The 19,072-nt window shown below is 44.3% G+C and overlaps 1 protein-coding gene across 1 annotated transcript in view; it reads right to left on the reverse strand.

Moving 5' to 3' along the window:
* Window positions 1-1,344: 1,344 nt before the first annotated feature.
* Window positions 1,345-19,072, reverse strand: part of LOC137384675 (solute carrier organic anion transporter family member 1C1-like) — a 42,596-nt gene continuing 24,868 nt past the window's right edge. Inside the window, exons 9-14 of the mRNA XM_068058929.1 lie at window positions 17,672-17,867; window positions 16,140-16,305; window positions 11,669-11,847; window positions 7,975-8,039; window positions 4,905-5,022; window positions 1,345-2,514 (exon numbers count right to left, since the gene is read on the reverse strand). Coding sequence (XP_067915030.1) covers window positions 2,289-2,514; window positions 4,905-5,022; window positions 7,975-8,039; window positions 11,669-11,847; window positions 16,140-16,305; window positions 17,672-17,867 — 950 coding nt within the window. The 3' untranslated portion in view covers window positions 1,345-2,288. The remainder of the gene's footprint in view (window positions 2,515-4,904; window positions 5,023-7,974; window positions 8,040-11,668; window positions 11,848-16,139; window positions 16,306-17,671; window positions 17,868-19,072) is intronic.

A 19,072-nucleotide genomic window follows, 5' to 3' on the forward strand; every position in this document is an offset into this window, starting at 1 on the left:
GTATCTTCCTCAGTGAAGACAGACACAAAGTAATCATTTAGCTTCACTGCCAATTCTCTATTCCCCACTATAAATTCTCCTGACTCTGCTGAAATGGACCCACATTTGTCTGAACCAAATGTTTCCTTTTTACATACTTTTAGAAGAGGGAGAAAGAAATAGAAGGTTCTCTGTGAGATATGTGCGCTCTTCCAATTCTAACCACAAGCATCCCCAATTTTAATCTCTTCATCATTAGTGGCCATACCTTCAGCTGCCTAGGCCCTAAGCTCTGGAATTCTCTTCCTAAACTTCATTGCTTCTCTCTCCTCCTTGAAGACGGTCCATTAAACCTGCATCTTTGCCCAAGCATTTGATCAGCTCTCTTAATAATTCATTGTTACTCAGTGCCAAAGTGCATTTGATAGAGCTCCTGTGAAGCACCTTGGGACGTTTCACTATGTTAAAGGCACTATATAAATGCAAGTCATTGCTGTTACATTGATGGGGTTTGATGATGTTGGGTGGGAGGAAGTTCATGTGGAGCATAAACAGCAGCATAGACCAATTGGGCTGTAAATTCTATATCATGTAAATCTATGTAATCCTATGCTCTTATTTCACAGTAGCAGATTTGCTTTTTTACCTTTGCCGCATAATCAGGAGATATTTACAATATTTAGTAGTGCTGCACAATTCTATTAGCATCTCATTATAAAAAACATAGTTGTTTATCCATTTTTTTCAACTGAATGGATACCAGGCTAAAGACCTTAATTTTCACCATTTCATCTCGTGATCAGCTTCCCGATATAAAATGCTTCATGTATACCATCAATTATTGCAGTACCCTTGTCGCGGAGTCGGAAGGTTGTGGGTTCAAGTCCCACCCCAGAGACTTGAGCTCATGATCCAGGCTGACCCTCCAGTGCAGTACTGGAGGAAGTGCTGTAATGTCGTGGGTGCCATTTTTTGGATGAGACGTTAAGGGCAACAAGAATTTTATTCGGTGAGGGGTGTTCTAATCTAGATGTTTAACGTAATATAGGGATTTGATCGGGTGGATATAAAGAAACTATTTCCTCGGGTGGGGGCAAATCTAGAACAAGGAGGTAGAAGAGTTAGTCCATTTAACAGTATAATCAGGAAGCGCTTTTTCATCAAAGGCGGATAAATGGAGTTCAAATAAAGATCAGTCAAGATCTAATTGAATGCTGGAACAGGCTAGATGAGCTAAATGGCCTATTCCTATTACTATGTTCCTAAACTACAGGAACTGATTTTATAGACTTGCTTTAAACATGTTTTAAACAGAAAACAATTTATTTTTCTTTCACTGTTTTTAAAAATGCAACACAGAAATGATTTCAAGGGAAATATCTTTATTTAAGAATTAAGAACAATTCAAAGATAAATATTTAAAACAACAGATCTAAAGTAGCTTCACCATTCATCCTTCTTCATTCTGTTTGGCGAATGGCAGGATCTAACAGTTACTGGACTCTGCCACGAAGTGCTGTTGTAAGGGTAGAATTTGGCTGCAAGGCAGCCGAAGATCAAAAGCAATGCCATCCAATTAAGTGATTCCCAATTTGGATTTATAAGGCTTCATATAATAACCTGCCATGATCCAATTGATAGAAAACATTTCTAGTTAGATGAATAAGATCAATACATGAGCCAACCTACAGAAATATTCTAACCCAAAATATGTCAAATTATCAAGACTGCTTGACTGGCATCGGTCAGCTTCTTGAGGTCTTACAATGCAACATTGGTCCAAGGCCGACATTGGTGAGCAAAAGCATTAAATTGGCACATTTTACATTCACCTAAGAGCCCAAGCCTAAGGGTGGAGAAACGCTCGAGGCAAAATTGGGGGTCTTCGGCAGTAGTACAAAATGGGTTTGTGATGAACCCGTCAGATGGTTTACACCACACCCCATTTTTCATAGTAAATAAAATTGTGCATGGTACAATGGCGAAGGAAGATCCCAAATTTCAGTTCCAGTGTATTCAGGAAGATAAAAGTATTGTTTGTAGTTCACAGTTGTTGTTCCACAGACAACAGTTCATTATGAAAAATCACACTGTTGGAAATATCCAATTTAACAGACATTATTCTTTCCTCACACATTTATTTAAAAGCACAGTTAGTTCGATACTTAATATAATTCTTGGAACTTTCTTTTTTTAAGATGACTTAGATTTTATAATTAGCAAAATAAAACCTCCAAACATTTTGCTTCCTTTTCCTAAAATGTTTGACTCAAAAACTGACGATATTATTACATTTTTTTTACACCTTTTCAAACATGTGATTCTTTGTCTGGAACGCTGGTGTCGGTTTTGACTGAAAGATCTCCATTGTCAGGCCTATGGTCCTTGTCCTGATCAGTCATCATTTCAGTACCACAATTGGTTGCCGTGCCTTGGTCACTGGCTGAAAAATGTTTCTTCAGTTGCGTTAAGATAACAAAAAACAGAAGCATGCCAACTCCACGCAGTGCTGCTTGTAATCCCAGGAAAATATGCCTGCATGGAATGGGAGAATTGAACTCTTCATTAAAACTCTAGGGGCAAAATCTTAACTGCCAAAGGGAGGTGGGTTTCGGTGCGATGGGGTGTTAAATCCCCTAAAAGTGACATCTAGTCGGGATCCCAATATCATCCCACCCACTTACAAATTTGACCTGGGTGGGTTTGCAGGTGGAAGGAGAACATCCTTGGAGCTGTAGGGCAAGTAATTGTCATATGCAAATTGTTACGGACAGCTGAGAGATGATAGGGATGGTTCCCCTTTTTCACCTCTCAACTGACCCAAGACAGTGTTTTTTTAAAAAAGGTGTTTTTTAACCTGACTGCTTTAATTGGTCAAGAACAGGCAACTGATAGGTTCTCTCATATGTTTAAAAGAAAGATAAATGTTTGTTAGACAACGCCCAGAATATATGCAACAAAACCCACACTCACACTCATACAGATACACACACACTCAAGATTGTTCAAGAAACCCGGAGGTGGGATGCCAATTCAGCGGCTGAGTTAAAAAGCCACAATAAAGCCTACTTCTTTGACAGACGGGTTCCCGACCAGTTACGAGCCTCCCCACTGCATGCGGGTCAGTTGCACTGAAATTCCACCCTAGTTTTCTCTCCCTCATTTAGAGTGTCTCAGCTGGTGAGAGCAGCATGCCATGAAAATACCCTCGTATCTTTGGTCTATGGTCTGTCCTAAGGTAACTGGTCTCAACTGGGATGCCAGTAAGCATGCTCCTATCGAGCTAGAAAGGGAGTAATTGTCCCCCAGATTCCCCACTCCTGGTTAGTCTCCAATGAGACTCAACTAGAACCTGTACATTTACAGACATCCAAGTAAACACAGGAACGAATGCAGCCTCAATACTCCCTTGTGATCACATAGCTCAAAGCTCACCGCCTTGGCATCTACATAACAAATGGTCACTCGGATAAGGCACTGGAAGGAGATTTGAAGCTTTTTTAACTATATAAAACCACAAGCCATAGACAGGGCTCCAACACCACCCCCCCACAAACAGCGGGTTGGTGGCAGGGGCGAATGCAGAGGGGGGCAGGTGCCCTTCCTGACCCACTCTCACCTCCGCCCCCATTTTCTGCAGGGCAGTCACGGCGAGAGACAGCCCATCACCCCAGGCCAATCAAGGCCTTTAAGTAGCCAGTTAACAGCCACTTAAGGGCCTCTGCCGGCCGCCACGGGGATTTACCATTGGCAGGCGGGCAGCCCAGGCCTGAGAAAAGCCACCTGTAAATAGTAGGCAGCTTTCTGTCAGCTTGGGGCCTGATGTAGGCCCGCCCCCGATTGCCCAACCACCCCCGACACCCAACACGCCCCCTGCTCCCCCAATCGACCCCCCCTTGCCTCGCCGGGGCCTGATCGATTACCCTTGGCGAGGCCCCAAAAACCTACCTCTTTTCCGTCCTTTCCATCATCTTGATCTTGAAGTTGGGCTGCAGTCCCAGCAGTGGCCACCACTCCTGTTGGCACTGCTGGAACTAAGAGTTGCTAGCCTGCTGATTGGCTGGCAGCTCCATTAGGTGGGACTTCCTGCCTCAATGATGTGGAAGTCCCGCCTAAGACCAATTAAGGGCCTGGGGACTGTAAAATCCGGTCTGGATCCCCAGGCCCGGCAAAGGCGGGATTGCCACTGACTTTCTGGTTGGTGGATGGCTCCCGTCCGACAAGTGCAACATTCTGGCCAATGTCACTGCAATGGGACAAAATGCAGCTGTGCCTGGCATACAGTTATCTGCTACTAGACTAACTTTCTCAGGATAATAAAGTGCCTCATGCTTATTTGTATGGAGGAGGGTAAAGAGCTGCTAATTTAGGTGTCAGCTGTGGCTCAGTTGGTATTATCTCACCTCTGACTCTGAAGGCTGTGGATTCAAACCCCACTCCAGAGTCTTGAGCACACAATCCAGGCTGATACTTCAGTGCAGTATTGAGCAAGCACTGCACTGTCTTTCAGATGAGATGCATCATTGAGGCTCTGCCTGCCCTGAGGTGGGCACAAAAGATGCTATGGCACTATTTTGAAGTACAGCAGGGGAGTTATCCCTCACCTGACAGATTATCTGATCATTATCACATTGCAGTTTGTGGGAGCTTGCTGTGTACAACTTGGCTGCCGCATTTCCTACATTACAATAGCAATTACTATCAAAAGTACTTAACTGACTGAGGCATCCTGAGGTCATGAATGGTGATTATATAAATGTAAGTCTTTCTTTCTAATTACCTGATTGGAGGGAAGATTATATCTCCTGATTTCACCTTATTGAATTCATAACTCATGTTCTCAAGTCCTGACTTTAAAACTTCTCGTTCTTTTCACTTCTTACATCAACCATATCCATTGCATGGAGCCAACATGCCCTTCTTACCTGAAAGTATCTGAGTTGTAAATCCTGCAGGCCCCTCGCCCCCCACATGTGTTGGTTCCCCATTTCAGACATGTTGTGTCTATCAAAGCTCCAAAGTAAATAGGAGCAGGGATTCCAGCTGGAACAGGAAGGAGGTATTTGTCAATGGTTATTCCAGCCCTATCCTACAACCATTTACACAATTATGCTAAACTGCTTCATTTCATAATCACAGATTCCTATTTTCCCAGCGCACGTCTCTGTTCAGTCCAGCCATCGGATATTTTTAGAAGCACATTTAAAATGTATTACGCACGAGATGCCGGAGCCTTGAAACTTTCGTTGCATGGCTGATTTTTCTTTACCTAACGGAATAGCTGGCTGTTAAACATGATTTGTTTTTCACCCTGAGGAAAATAGGAACATTCAGCCATGTCAATTTCAGTCAATGCTGCTATTTCCTCCCACTCCAACAATCTTCAAAAGTACAGACCACAAATTTAATCATCCCCTTTGCTGCTCACACTTTATTTTGTTTACAAATAATGTTAGCCAAGCTTTAAGACTTCTTATTATCTTGAAAAGCATACGTGGGAAATGGATGGGCAAATGGGATTAGGACTACTGCTTGTGTCATGCTTAAAGCCCAATATGGGCTGATTGAGTCAAATGACCTTTTTCCATATTGTTATTTCTATGTAGCAGCACTGAATTATACTGTTGGCTCTGCACCACGCTGATTAAAGGAAACAGAGCACAGTCCATGCGTTTAACTACAATGCACTGAGTTCTGCTCACCAGCATTCAATTTTTGAACTGGAGAGTTGGTACTTTGCTAAAGTTATAAAATACAGGTTATTTAAAAAGTTGCCAATGGGCTACTGGGAACAATTTCAAAGTTGCTTGCATTGGATGTAATTGTACTGAGACCATGACAAAGCAGGAGTGTGCATTGCACAATTTGTCACTAGGAATGGTTTCACACTTGGCTGAAATTTACAGCCTCCCCAACCCTGACGTCAGGGTTCGCCTCCGGCAGAGGCCCACGATGGGTCTTGACGCCGGGAAAGCCCTCTCCAATATTGCCGGCAGCGATGAGGCCTCGTGGCGGCCCCCAGCCCCCGCTGCGCAGCGACGGGAGCAAAATTAACATACGTAAATTTAAATAAATAAGTGAATTAATTACTTATCCGCGTCCGCCATTCATCCTGGAGCGATATTGCTTCCGCCGGGGATCCGAGGCGGAACACTGGTGGGGAGGTGGGAGCAGGTAAGTGTTTTGAGTGCGTGACGGCGGGGAGTGGGATCAAACTCCTCCGATTGGTGTAGGGGATAGTGGGAAGTGATAAAGTTCACAGTTTATGAACTGTGTGGGGGAGGGTGGGGGAAGGTCAGGTGCACGAGCTAAGTATTTTTTGAGGGGGGCAGAGGGCAATGAATGAATTGTATGGTTATTGGGTGGGTGGGAGAAGGGCTAAAAACATTTATTTAATTTTTTTGAATCAATTTTAAATCACTATCTCTTTAAATAGTTTAATTAAATGGAAGGATTCAAAGCCCTTTTAAAATGGCATTGGCATCTGCGCAATGCCGCCTGATGTCATTGCCGGGGATGGACAGCCCACCTCCTCCACATCATCGGAGTGGGCGGTCTGCCCTGGCCTTTTGAATGAGCCGCCGCGCTGAATATCGCGGCGGTTCCACGATGCGGGGTCCACACAGGCGGACTGCCATTGTTTATGTTCGTCGCTGGACATGTAAAATGCAGCCCACTGTCTCGCAAATGGAATTGGGCTGTATTCTCTCAAGTTGCCCTGATGATTCTTTCCAAATTTAGGTTGATCTATTGCAAAAACCTGCAGTATTACTGAGTTATAAACCTCACACAACAATTCATTCATGGGCATGAATGTTGAACCTTCATCTCCTCTTCTTTTTACTCTGATTTTAGTTGGGCTGCTGGAAACACTCTCATTGTATGTTTCATGCTTTGTTTTTTGCTGAATGTTTTATTGAGTCATTTAGCTTCTTAATCATTGTTCCTTTCCATCCCAGTCCCTTCAGTTGGTCTTTCATCACTTTTTTTTGTTTATTTTCTCTTTCTATTTATTTCCCTTCTCGGTCCCCGACCCTTCTTTTGCTTCTCTCAGTCCTGGCTTGGAGTCTCTCCTCCCTCCATCCCTGAAGCTTAGATCTACCAGGACCAGAAGGTCAACGGGCTCTATAGCATGGAATTGAATGGAGAATAAAAAGCCCAGCGCAAAGCATGGCTTAGTACTTTCCTGCTCATTCCCTGTTCACAAGAAACCCTGTAGATCTGACTGTGTTCAATGGCCTTTAAACAAAACAGCTTTAAACTACATATTGGTTATTTTTGGAAACTAGCTCCTGGTACACTCAGTAGTATTTTTATAACTGTGTACATTTCAAACACAAAACTTTTGACATCATAACTTCTAAGTTAATTTTAAACTTTAAATCATCATTCTTGTTTTGAAATCCCTCCATGGTCTTGCCCCTCCCCATCTCCGTAACCTGCTCAGGCTCTACTACCCTCAGAAATCTGCATTCCTCTGACTCTAGTCTCTTGAGCATCCCTGATTTTAATTGCTCCACCATCGGTAGCCGTACAGTCAGCTGCCTAGGCTCTAAGCTTTGGAAATGCCTCCCTAAACCTCTCTGCCTCTCTAACTCCTTGAAGACACTCCAAATCTTTGAACAAGCTTTTGGGCACCTGTCCTAAAATGGTTGTGGATGCTGGGACAATTACAGCTTTCAAGACCAGAGATCAATAACTTTTTGTTGGGTAACAGCATTAAGGGATATGGAGCTAAAGTCAGTACGATCAGCCTAACTGAATAGTGGAATAGGTTTGAGGGGCTGAATGGCCATCTCCTGCCCCTATGTTCCTATTTCCCCAGTTGCTGTTTCCAGCAAAGTCTTTAAGAAGGTATCTTATTTCCATAAGCATCTTTAATGAGAAAGGAAATTGCTTCATTATATTTCACTAACACAACCATGTCTGCCCCTTCCCCCATTTATTGGGGCAAACTTTACTGATTTATCAAGAAAGGAAAATTATGTGACTCACCAAGTGTTCTTGCGATCAAGGTGTGTACACCTATTGCCAGTGATTTCAGCTCCGGATCATTGCACCTAATGACAAAAAAAAATTGCCATCAATGTTAAGGCAAATGCATGAAAGAAATATGAGTGTAGAGTATCTTACTGACTGATTGTGCACTCGACATTGCACAATACTGGGAAAGGATAGAGGATGGTGGGTTGAATGCAGGAAAATTATTTATACAACATTCCAAAAGAGGTTTCATTCCACTTAATTTAGGACAACTAATACTGGTGAATAACCACGCTGAACTATAGATGGATTGCAAAAAGAAAACTTCACTAAATATAACTCACTGGAGATGGGGAAAGATAGTAGAGGGTTCAAAACTCTAGTTATGAAAAAGATTCAACACAACTTCCATGAGACTTTCCTCTGCGAATCCCACAGACAAAGTATTAGTAGGTACACAACAAGTAATTTTGCCAAGCAAGGTTCCTATAATAGAGGCTTGTTAGACAGGAGCATCGGTCACAGAATTGACTCTACAATATGCACTGAGTCTAATGACTTCCATCTGATCGAGGAGCAAAATCTCACAAAATTCCCCTTGGAATGTAAATCGTGACCATCAGAAGCTGCTACAAGATGAATTTAAATAGTGCCAGGATCAGGGTTCACGGTGGACAATCTTAATAATAGAACACTTGTCAAATTGAAATTCATGGGCTCTTTCAAGCTCCCTGCTTTTTTTCCCCAACCAGTGAGTCAGTGAGCTGTGGTGAACATTTTAACTCTGTGACTCAATGTAAATAGAAACAAACTATCTTTTTTCAATTTTTCATCAGTGACTGCCAAATTCAGGGAGAATAAGTACAGTATCACTGCTGTGGGCTGTCTGAACGGATTAGGGTTACAGCCATATTTAGAGTGACAGGCCACACCAAGTGTCCTCTATAACTGATGTGATTGTTCTGCACAATGATGAAATGTACTGGGTCCCAAATTAATAATTTAATTGGAACCATTGATTTAATCTGGCCTCTTGTGCATCCCAAAAAAAGTTTGCCCTACTATTGGTGGTTGTGTCTGTAGCCATCTAGGCTGCAAGCTCTGCAATTCCCTCCCCAAACCTCTTCACCACCCTCACTTCCTTTAAAGATGCTCCTTAAAGTCCACCTCTTTGACCAAGCTTTTAGCCACCCCTCCAAATACCTCCTTTGGAAGAGAGCCAATTTTTGTCTGATTTCCGTGAGGCGCCTTTGGATGATTTTTCGATATTGAAGGCACAACGTAAATGCAAGTTGCTGTGATGAAGAGGGTAGTTAGTTTAACAAGAGCTGAGTGTGGGAACTGGATTGTTGAGAAATGTATATTTTTGTATTGTAAGCGCCAGCTCCAGGCAGCACCATTTCTGCAATGTAAAGATAAATCTGGGTGAGTCAGATACTCATGGAAATGGGGATTCCCTAGAAAAACAGATTGTCTTATAAGCAGTCTACCCAGCAACCTACAAGACAAGAAAACATATACAGTTCCCACCAATTATAGGGAGTGCATTGGTCTTCATGTGATTATTCTGTGGACAACAAAAGTGCAGTATGTGAATTATAGATGTCAGCAGCCAGTATAGCTTCCATGTTGTTTATCCTAAAGAGGAGAGGGGCACAGTACTTTGGCAGATGGAAAAAAAACACAATGACGTCTTGCAGACCCAGCAATATCCAGCTCTGAACAGATAATCCAATCACTCAGCACGATTTCACCACACTACTTTATTTAAACCACTGGAAAAAAAACCCTTAGTGAATGTAATCACCTCTGTAAGTCTGCCAAAAGATGCTTCACCTCCTGAAGGACGTGGATGAGCTTTCCGGACGTCAATGGTGGGCACTAGGGACCTTATTAACTGCACCCGCTTTCCCCCCACCCCCCCCCCTTTCCCCCCTTCCCTGCTCCACCCCCTCAGCTCACCCCCCAACAACCCCGTCCCAGCCCTCCCCCCCCTCGCACCATCTTCCCCCCACACCGCCTTCCCCTGCACCCCCCCCACCCCCTTACAGCCCCCTTCCCAGCTCCCCCTCGCACCCCCCTCCCTCCACCCCTCCCCCTCGCATCCCCTCCTCCCACAGGCACCATCCTACACCTGTGTAGGGGCCCTAACAACCCCACTGCCTTGTGGGCGTCTCGGGAGAGACCAAGGCTAAGGGAGTAAACCCTAACAGATAATCCAGAGTGGAACCCCGTAGGCGGTCATGTGTCACCTTTGGCATGTTTCCGGCAGTTCCTGCAGCCATACCGGTGCCAAACGTCGTGCTCTGCACTCCTTTGGACCCCACCAGAAAGGCCGAGAGGGGGGTTTTGACGACTGGGCAACTCTCAACCTCCATAAACTTGCCCAGGCATGCGCCATGGAGAGGTCACTCCATAGTTGCCTCACAGCGACTGACACAACACGGAAGGCAGCAGTTACGGGTTATAAGTCCAGATAAATTGGCGTAGAAACTGGGCGCCACGGGTTGCCTTTGTCGGTGGGAGAGGTCATTGCACCTCACTGGACAGCTACCGCCCGCCTCAAACCGGGCAGCCCCCGGTCAATAAGGTTCTGTCCCACCACAGTCTACCTGCTTCAATGGGTGCTTGGAGCTCAGGGTCATTGCCCGAAAGGTGGACTGATACACCGCACCAAACAACACAAAAAAAGGAAAGAAGGTACCAGCCCTTCACTTTGCAAGCTGGAACATCAGAACTATATAAAGACGTCTGCAAACGCGACATGAAATCCTGTGACATTGATCACAAGTCGTGGGAGTCAGTTGCCAGCGTTCGCCAGAGCTGGCGGGCAGCCATAAAGACGGGGCTAAAATGTGGCGAGTCGAAGAGACTTAGTAGTTGGCAGGAAAAAAGACAGAGGCGCAAGGGGAGAGCCAACTGTGCAACAGCCCCGACAAACAAATTTCTCTGCAGCACCTGTGGAAAAGCCTGTCACTCTAGAATTGGCCTTTATAGCCACTCCAGGCGCTGCTTCACAAACCACTGACCACCTCCAGGCGCGTATCCATTGTCTCTCGAGATAAGGAGGCCTAAAGAAGAAAGAAGAAGAACCCGTACTAATAGTGGCAGTGCAATACTGACACACTCATCTCTTCATGGTACAAACCAAAGGATACATAATTAAACATTTTAATTTTCCTGCAATTAGTGGAGCTTCTAAAACAGTAAAGAGACAGGGTTAAGAAATTAAGGTATTAGAGCAGAAACTGCTGGAAATGCTCAAGCAGCATTTGGGCGGAAAGAAACAGAATTAATGTTTCGAGTCAATGGCCATTCATCAGGAATGTCCTGAAGAGAGGTCACAGACTGGAAACATTAACGCTGTTTCTCTCACCACAGATGCTACTTGGCCTGCTAAGCATTTCCAGCAATTTTTGCTTTTATTTCAGATTTCCAACATCTGCGGTATTTTGCTTAATTAAACTAATCGCACTTCAAAAAGGTGTGAAGGGTTTATTGAATTGCCTGAAATACCTGGGGTGCTTAATGTATTGTAAGTAGTGCCTTTGTAATTGATTTCCACAGTGATGGTAAATGGTTTGTGTTAATTAGCCAATATAGATGACTCCCCACCATAATCATGGCCAGTATAAGTAGTGGGGACTGTAACTGAATCTGGAGAAGGAAGGGCGGTATGCCTCTTTAAGCCAAAGAGAAAATTTACCTGAGTAATATCATGAAACCGGGAACTGCTCCAAAGGCGGAACAAAAAGAACCGAGCACGGTGGTTGCCAGGAAGTAAGGGAAAACATTTGCACAATCATCTGCTCTTGAGCACTGCCCCAGAAAAGCTGAGGAATTCCCAGCTGTCAAAGCAGAAATGCAGCTGCAGTTATGGAACACCTGGGAAGAGAAAGAAAAAGGGAGTCAGTTTGGATTCATAAGGAGGTTGCTGCATTTCTATCCGTCATATTATAAATGTTACAAGAATTAAAGGCGACATCTCTTTTCAAAAAAGCTGGAGTGGGTGGAAAATGTGGAAATGTTTTCTGTTCTAAACTGACATTTAGCAAGTTCCACTGACTGGGGGTCATTTTAACTTTGTGCAATAGTGTGGTGAATTTACAGCTCGTTTTACATCACTCCCACTTCTATTTCCATTGAAGTCAGGAGAGAGATAAAGCCAACTCCTTGCTTCCTTGTCACTCATTTTACACTATTGCAAAAGTCAAAATTACTCCGCTCCAGCTAAATTAGTAGATTCTAACAACAAGCAAGATGAAGATGCTAAACATTACATCAATTCAGTTGAGAAAAGAAATGCTGTTCTCGTATGAGGTATATAATATAGTCGGACAAGGGTGATCTCCTGTATCTAGACTCATTTCAGTCCTCACCCTACTTAATAACAGGAGCTCCATACAAATAAAGGGTGGTGACTAACAATTCAAATATTGATTAGCAAATCTCCTGCAATATTGTTCATTGTGGTAGAGATCATGCTGTCGCAAGAGGGAAAGTGGTGTACTATAAGGATTTGGAATGTGGGTTGACAGAAGTCTACTCAGTGAAGTCAATGCTTTTTTACTATTTTCCAGGAACCAAATAATACTTTTGTCCATTGCAGATAAATAAACTGAAAATACATTTGTTCTCCTCACATGCCAACCGTTACATCAATGAATGTATCGGTGCTTGTAACATGAGGGGATAGAGCAATGTACTGGGAAAATGGGAATTAATTCAGTGGCTGTTCAAGTTAAGAGAGAGTTGTGGGAGGGGCCTGTGCACTCTTTTAAAAAGACATTAAATAGCATATTTCCAGACCAAGGTATAAGGCTAAACTAATGGGTCAGATTTACCTGCAGAGAACGAATATACAGCAAAAAGGCACAGTATCATAGTACCCCTAGGAGGTGGATTGGCCATTTAAATATTAAAATGAGGCTGTATGCCTCATATTTAACTTGCTTTACATATTTACCCTGGCTGACTGGGTTTCTCAGGCCTGGGAAATGCAGCAACCAAAGGAGAGGTGAGGACTGGCCCATGGAAATGCTAAGTGCTTTTACAGCACTGCTTATGGGCCAGGAAGAGCAGGCATGCTGCCCACCCCCCCTTCTTCCCCAAACCTACCTGCTTCCCTGCCCACTATCATCTCCATTCTCCTACTTTTTGACTTCCCAGGATCAGAGATCAGATCTGCGACTACGCCATCTGTCAGTGATCGGAAACCACCCCACAACTCCCATGATCAGAAATCCTCCACCCGCCAACTCACCCCACCACCTTCCCACTAATGCAGCAGCAGACTCACTACCTGCTCCTGGCCTGGAGCCTCCTCCAGAGCATTCACCACCCAACAGGAAGTCAAGCCTGTCAATCAGGCTGGATTCTGAGCAGGGAACTGGATCAATAAAAGATTCACACTGTGGCGTCAACTCCATAGTACATGGAGACCGGACAACAGATACATCCCCACCCCAGTCACAAGACCCACCCCAGTAAATATCGGTGCCACAGTCTCACACGGTAGATACCCGAGATGGTTTCTCAAAGACCACCGTCTACGTGGATTGGTAGATATCAGCAGGAACATGAGAGAGAATTGGACATCCTAAGAAATGCCAAAGATTTTGCCCCCTTGATTTATCAACACAATCAAAAAATTGCCATTTTTAAAATCGACAAGTTGTGAACTGGTAGTTTAACAGATTGCTTTCAATATCCAACAGTAGTTGGGAAATACAAATTGGCCTGTGGGATGGGAATGGAATCAAAGGGAGGGATTTTGATTTAAATGTGAGGGTGGGAATGGAGGCAGACATTTGGAGAGGAGATTCTCCTTGAATCTGAGTGAGAACAAACATCGTTAAGAACAAAAGTCACTGGCATCCAAACAGTGCAAGGCTCCAAGGTCTCCACCTGAAACACTCTTCCCCAACATACTCTTTTGCTACACTAACCCTTATTTTCCATTCTCCTGCCTTTCGCCATGATGGAATGAAAACACACAGGTGTGCCTTTGTGCAACAACATGCTCAGTGCTTTATCGCACAACAGTTTGATATCATTTACAACAGAAACACCAAAGTGACCCACAAAGTGACATCACCAACGCAATGGCCTCCACTGTCGACCACTCCTACGAGTTGCTCCCCCTTTGGCTGAGGATGAGGTGGAGGCAGACTCTTCACTAGTTCCTGTCTGGGACTGAGATGGCCGTGGCAATCAGCTTCATTGTGGAGGTGCTGGGGTGGGTGGGGTGGTGAGGCACCTCCAAAGGCTGCTGCATTGGCATCACTGCAGAGGCAGCCTCTGTCACAGGGCATAATTCTACAGATGCTTCTTCAGTCAGAGGGGCTATGGAGGCAAATGATGATGACATAGCCCCATTAGGGGTGGCCCCCTCATCACCATCTGTCACCTCCTCAGCCCTTTCGTGGTTCCCTAGATCGCTGGAGGAAACCACCAGCTGGGGCGCAGCTGGCATCCACTCCTTGCTTCTTTGCGGCATCTGTGCCACTGACTAGTCAATGCTACAGACTGCAGCACACATTCTGTGCATGTCAGTGCACTGTTCCAACATCTACTCTGAGTGATGCCGCACATGGCTCTCCATGAGATTAGCCCTTGTCAATGGAGTTCATGTGCTCAAAGCCCTGCATCATTGTGCAGCATGTGATGAATGAACCCCTCCATTCTCATCCCATGACCTCACAGAGCCTCAAGTAACTCCGACATGCGGACACAGATCTCACGCTGGTTCTTCAGGTAGAGCCGTCTGTTTCACGATTCCCGAGGCTCTGCATTTCCAGTCTACTGAGCAGGACTGCACTTGTCCTCCAGCCTCTGAGGGGACTTGGTAGCCCTGACTGATTTAAAATTGCTGGGCCTCGCTAAAACAAAAGAATGCAGAGGCTCGTCTGACACCTGAAAGATTGACAGACTGGTCAGCGCCCATTAGGAACCCTGAAAAATAAACTGAAAGCTTACCTTTTGGAAATCTTCCAGCCTAGGTTCCCAGCTCCCAGCATGCTTTGCCCAACAGTGAACCTGACATGACCACTTCCTCCTGCTCAGGGGCCTCAGCGTGAAATTGCAGGTCAGGTCCTAATGACATCGTTGAACCCAATATTTTAAAGTAGAAGGCGTTTCCCTCCTGCGGATTTCCTCTTGGAAAGAGCAGTTTAATTGGGGGATACAGTTGGAAAGCAGCAGGATCACTGGTGGTAAATGACTCCCATTATTTGAACTGCCACCTTCCAGGCAGGGGCAGCTCATATTGGGCTCATTCTCTCTGCAGATTAGTTTTAAATTTACTCCACTTCAAGTGTGGGCCATGCCCTCTAGTTTGACTATTCTGAACAATGTGAACTATCTGGTCATGGCCTATATTATATAGTTCTTCGAGAATGTTGAAAACAGTAATCCTATCAGCCTTCTCTTTTCCAGTGAGAATACGCCCAATTTACATAAGCAGTCCTCATCATCCAATCCCTCCCTCCCCTCATTTATTTGGGAATTAGTTCTATTTGAGCTGTTTATTGAAGCATGGCAGTTATTAATTTTCAAATTTGTAGGATGGTAAAGGAACGGCAATTCTCATCTGGTTCTGTATTTTACTATGGTTCATTTATCCTTGTAACGTTAGCATTCATTCTAATTATCACATGACACAATTTGAAAATGTTAGCACATGACTCCCTCTGAACCTGCTGGGATTTTTTTTGTTAATCCGCCACAGATTATGCAATGATTTAAAAGCGCTTAAAACTGTGAAAGAATGAGATCGGGTAGATAGAAGCAGACTGTTTTCAATAGTCAAGGGGACAAGAACAAGGGGCAATAGGTATAAGATTAAATGGAAGAGATTGAGAACAGATGTCAGGAGAAATATCCTCACAAAGAGAGTTGTGAGGCAGTGGAATTCACTTCCAGGGTTTGTGGTTGAGGCAGAAGTTGTCAATGTTCAAGATTCGATTGGACAGGTAGGTGAAGGAGGAAGATTTGGAGGGATATGAGAACCGGACAGATAAATGTGATTAGAACTATTTACCTGTGTGTGTGTTTGTGTGTGTGTGTTTATATGTGGAGGGGGTGGAGGGAGGGGGGTGTAAATGTCGACACAACTGGTTCACTCAAACGGCCTGTTTCTGTTTTGTAACCACAATAGGGAAATCAAAGGCTCTTACTGTACTTTTCCCCATTCCAGTAGACGTTTTACAACCAGCGAGACAGGGTGAAACATACGTGACTCCATTTCCAGCACAAATGGGCTCCCACTGTGTCTGTGGGCAAAAGCAGCCAGCATTGCAATCGTGGTACAGAGCACTGCCCTCGTAGGAGACCTGTGAGGTGCTGAGAAATAATGAAAGAAAGGGTTTGTAAAATCATCGTAGAATCATACAGCAGAGGAGGTGGTTATTCAGCCCATCGTACCTGTGCTGGCTCTTTGAAACAGCTGTCCAATTCGTCTCAATCACCCCTGCTCTGTCCCCATAGCCTTACAAATTGTTCCTCTTCAACTATTTATCTAATTACCCTTTGAATGTTACTGTTGAATCTGCTTCCACCTCCCTTTCATGGAGTGCGTCCCTGACCGCAACAACTCAGTATGTAAAAGAAAATGTCTCCTCATCGCCCCTCTGGTTCTTTTACCAATTTACATTAAATCTGTGTCCCTTGGTTACCAACCTGCCTGCCAATGGAAGCAATTTCTCCCAATTTACTCTATCAAAATCCCTCAATTTTCAGAAGGTTGTAGTGAGAGATGACCTGGATTGTTTTATTTCCAAACCATCTTAAACAGGGGTTAACATGAAAAAAACAATTGGTGTCACAGGAGACGGGGATACAGATAAAACAGATAAAGAAACATTACGAAGGGGAGAGGGATACACTGCACAGAGATATTAGGGTAGATTTTCTTCTTTGAGCCTCCGTCGGGCGCCGGACCCTTGGGCATACTGTACCTGTTAAATTTCCTGTCCTCAGTTATTTGCATGGCCCCGTGGACTCCAGATGCTGATTCAGCCCCTGGTGGAGGCCTTGCTTTAGGAACCAGGGACAAAAGGAGTGGTGGGGCCGCAAGCTGCCAGCATCGGACAGCATAATACCTTGAAGGCCCCGATGCCGGAAGGTTCATTTTTGGTGCTGCGTGGGATGGGGGGGGGGGTGAAATTAAATGAGAAAATAAATAGCTTTGCTGGTTCTTTTCTCTTCAGGCTACCCTTGGAATCCCTGCAGACCCATCGGGGACAAGGTGTAAAACACTCTGCTCAAAGAGGAGAGAGGCCAAGAACACTCTCTCCTGCCTACTGCTGACCCAGTCCCACTAACAATATACCTGAGGAGGCCTGGGAGAAGAGAAAAGATGGGATGCAACACGTCTTTAACTTTTTTTCCTCTTCACGCTACCCAGTCATAATGATGACGAAAATCTTTCAATTTGGAAAATTTGCCGCCAGTTCCCTTGGTAACAGTGCCAGTGTCCATCTTGGAAAAGGCAAGGATTAAATCCAAATTAAATGGTCAGATACAAACGATCATTTAGGGTTCCCGTCTACTGCAGGGATTTCAATCGATTGAAGAATTTTCAGCACACAATCCAATGCACAACATCACCAAAACAATCAATTGATTCCTCATCCAACATCTTTCTTTTTTAGATTGGCATACAAAGAGATTCTGAGTGATTTATACCATCCAATAAAATACCACTTACCCCTCATAGGAGACAGTTAAACCAGCCACACGAGAGTTCATACAGCCCATTCCAAAATGGGAAAGTGCAAATAGCCAACCCAAGATGTTGCTTCCAATGGACAACTTTGCAGCAAAAACAATATTCAACTTGAACTTTTTCATCACAAACCCTCCAAGGAAAAATCCAAGGCACACTGCAGGGATATTTATGAGTCCTGGAGGAGCAAAAACAATGAATTATACAAGTCATTCAGATTAAATGACTAAGATATAGAATTGTACACCATAGAAGCAGGACATTCGGCCCATCATGTATGTTCCGGCTCACTGAGCTATCTAATTAGCCTCACTCCTGCCCATTGTTCTGTATATTTTTCTGTTCAACCATTTCTCCAATTCCCTTTTGAAAGTTACGGTTGAATCTGCTTCCACCACCCTTTCAGGCAGTACAATCCAGATCATAACAAATCAGTCTTTAAAAAAATTCTGTTTGTCTTCCTCTCTTTTGTTAATATATCAAAATTATTTATTCATTTCTCAGCAGAAACTTCACATCACATAGTTCCTACCAGCTGGAGTGCTGCTTGATCCCTAGGCTATTTTGAAACCATCATCTGCTTCAGAAATGGGCGCCGTACAAACCCCTCACCCACCCCCCCCCCCCCCCCCCCCCCACCGCCCCCCCACCGTGTGACCCTGACATTAATCAGAAATCAGCAGCTGTAGGAGAAATTGTTAAATTGATGTGTTTGTGTTAGCAAAGTGCAAAGCTACCGAACTAAATCTGGTGACCTCTCTTCACCTGAGTGTCACTCACGCTCCAGAATTCTATCCATAAAATCCAAGAGTCGCTAGGCAGCATGCCTGTGACCACAGATGTGGGAGATCAAAAGTATGCATGTGGATTCAACAGATGAACCCAAACAATGACTTAATATAATGGGCTGAAAGGGCTTTCTTCTCTCTACCATCCTAGAGTTATGGAGGAACTTCAGCTTTGGAGGAAATTAGAGCAGCTCAGTTTTTTTTTATCTTCTCTAGCTGACTTCTGTGATATTACAAAAATCAAAGTATAATTTCCCTCTCTTTTCCTTTGTCTCATTGCTTGCCTCTTTCTAATTAATTTGTGTATTCCTCAGTTTTTTAGTTCATTTTCCACTCCCTTTTCTCTCCATGTTTGACAGATCTTCTTTTTGCTGTCTATTGCCTAATCTTTCTCACTCCTCTTTCTGCTAGTCCCTCCTTTTCTCCTCCTTGTTCAGGGTTGGAGCCCAGCCAGTCCCACTCCTACTTATTATCTGCCTGCTGCCTTTGGACTCCAGTTGTTTCCTTCCCTAACCTGTTCCTTCATTTTCCGAGGGCCTCCCTCAACCTTCCCCAACTCCCTGCCCAGCCCGAGTCCCCTATAATCCTTCCTGGC

This window comes from Heterodontus francisci, chromosome 27 (assembly GCF_036365525.1).
Source record: "Heterodontus francisci isolate sHetFra1 chromosome 27, sHetFra1.hap1, whole genome shotgun sequence".
Classification (NCBI taxonomy): Eukaryota; Metazoa; Chordata; class Chondrichthyes; order Heterodontiformes; family Heterodontidae; genus Heterodontus; species Heterodontus francisci.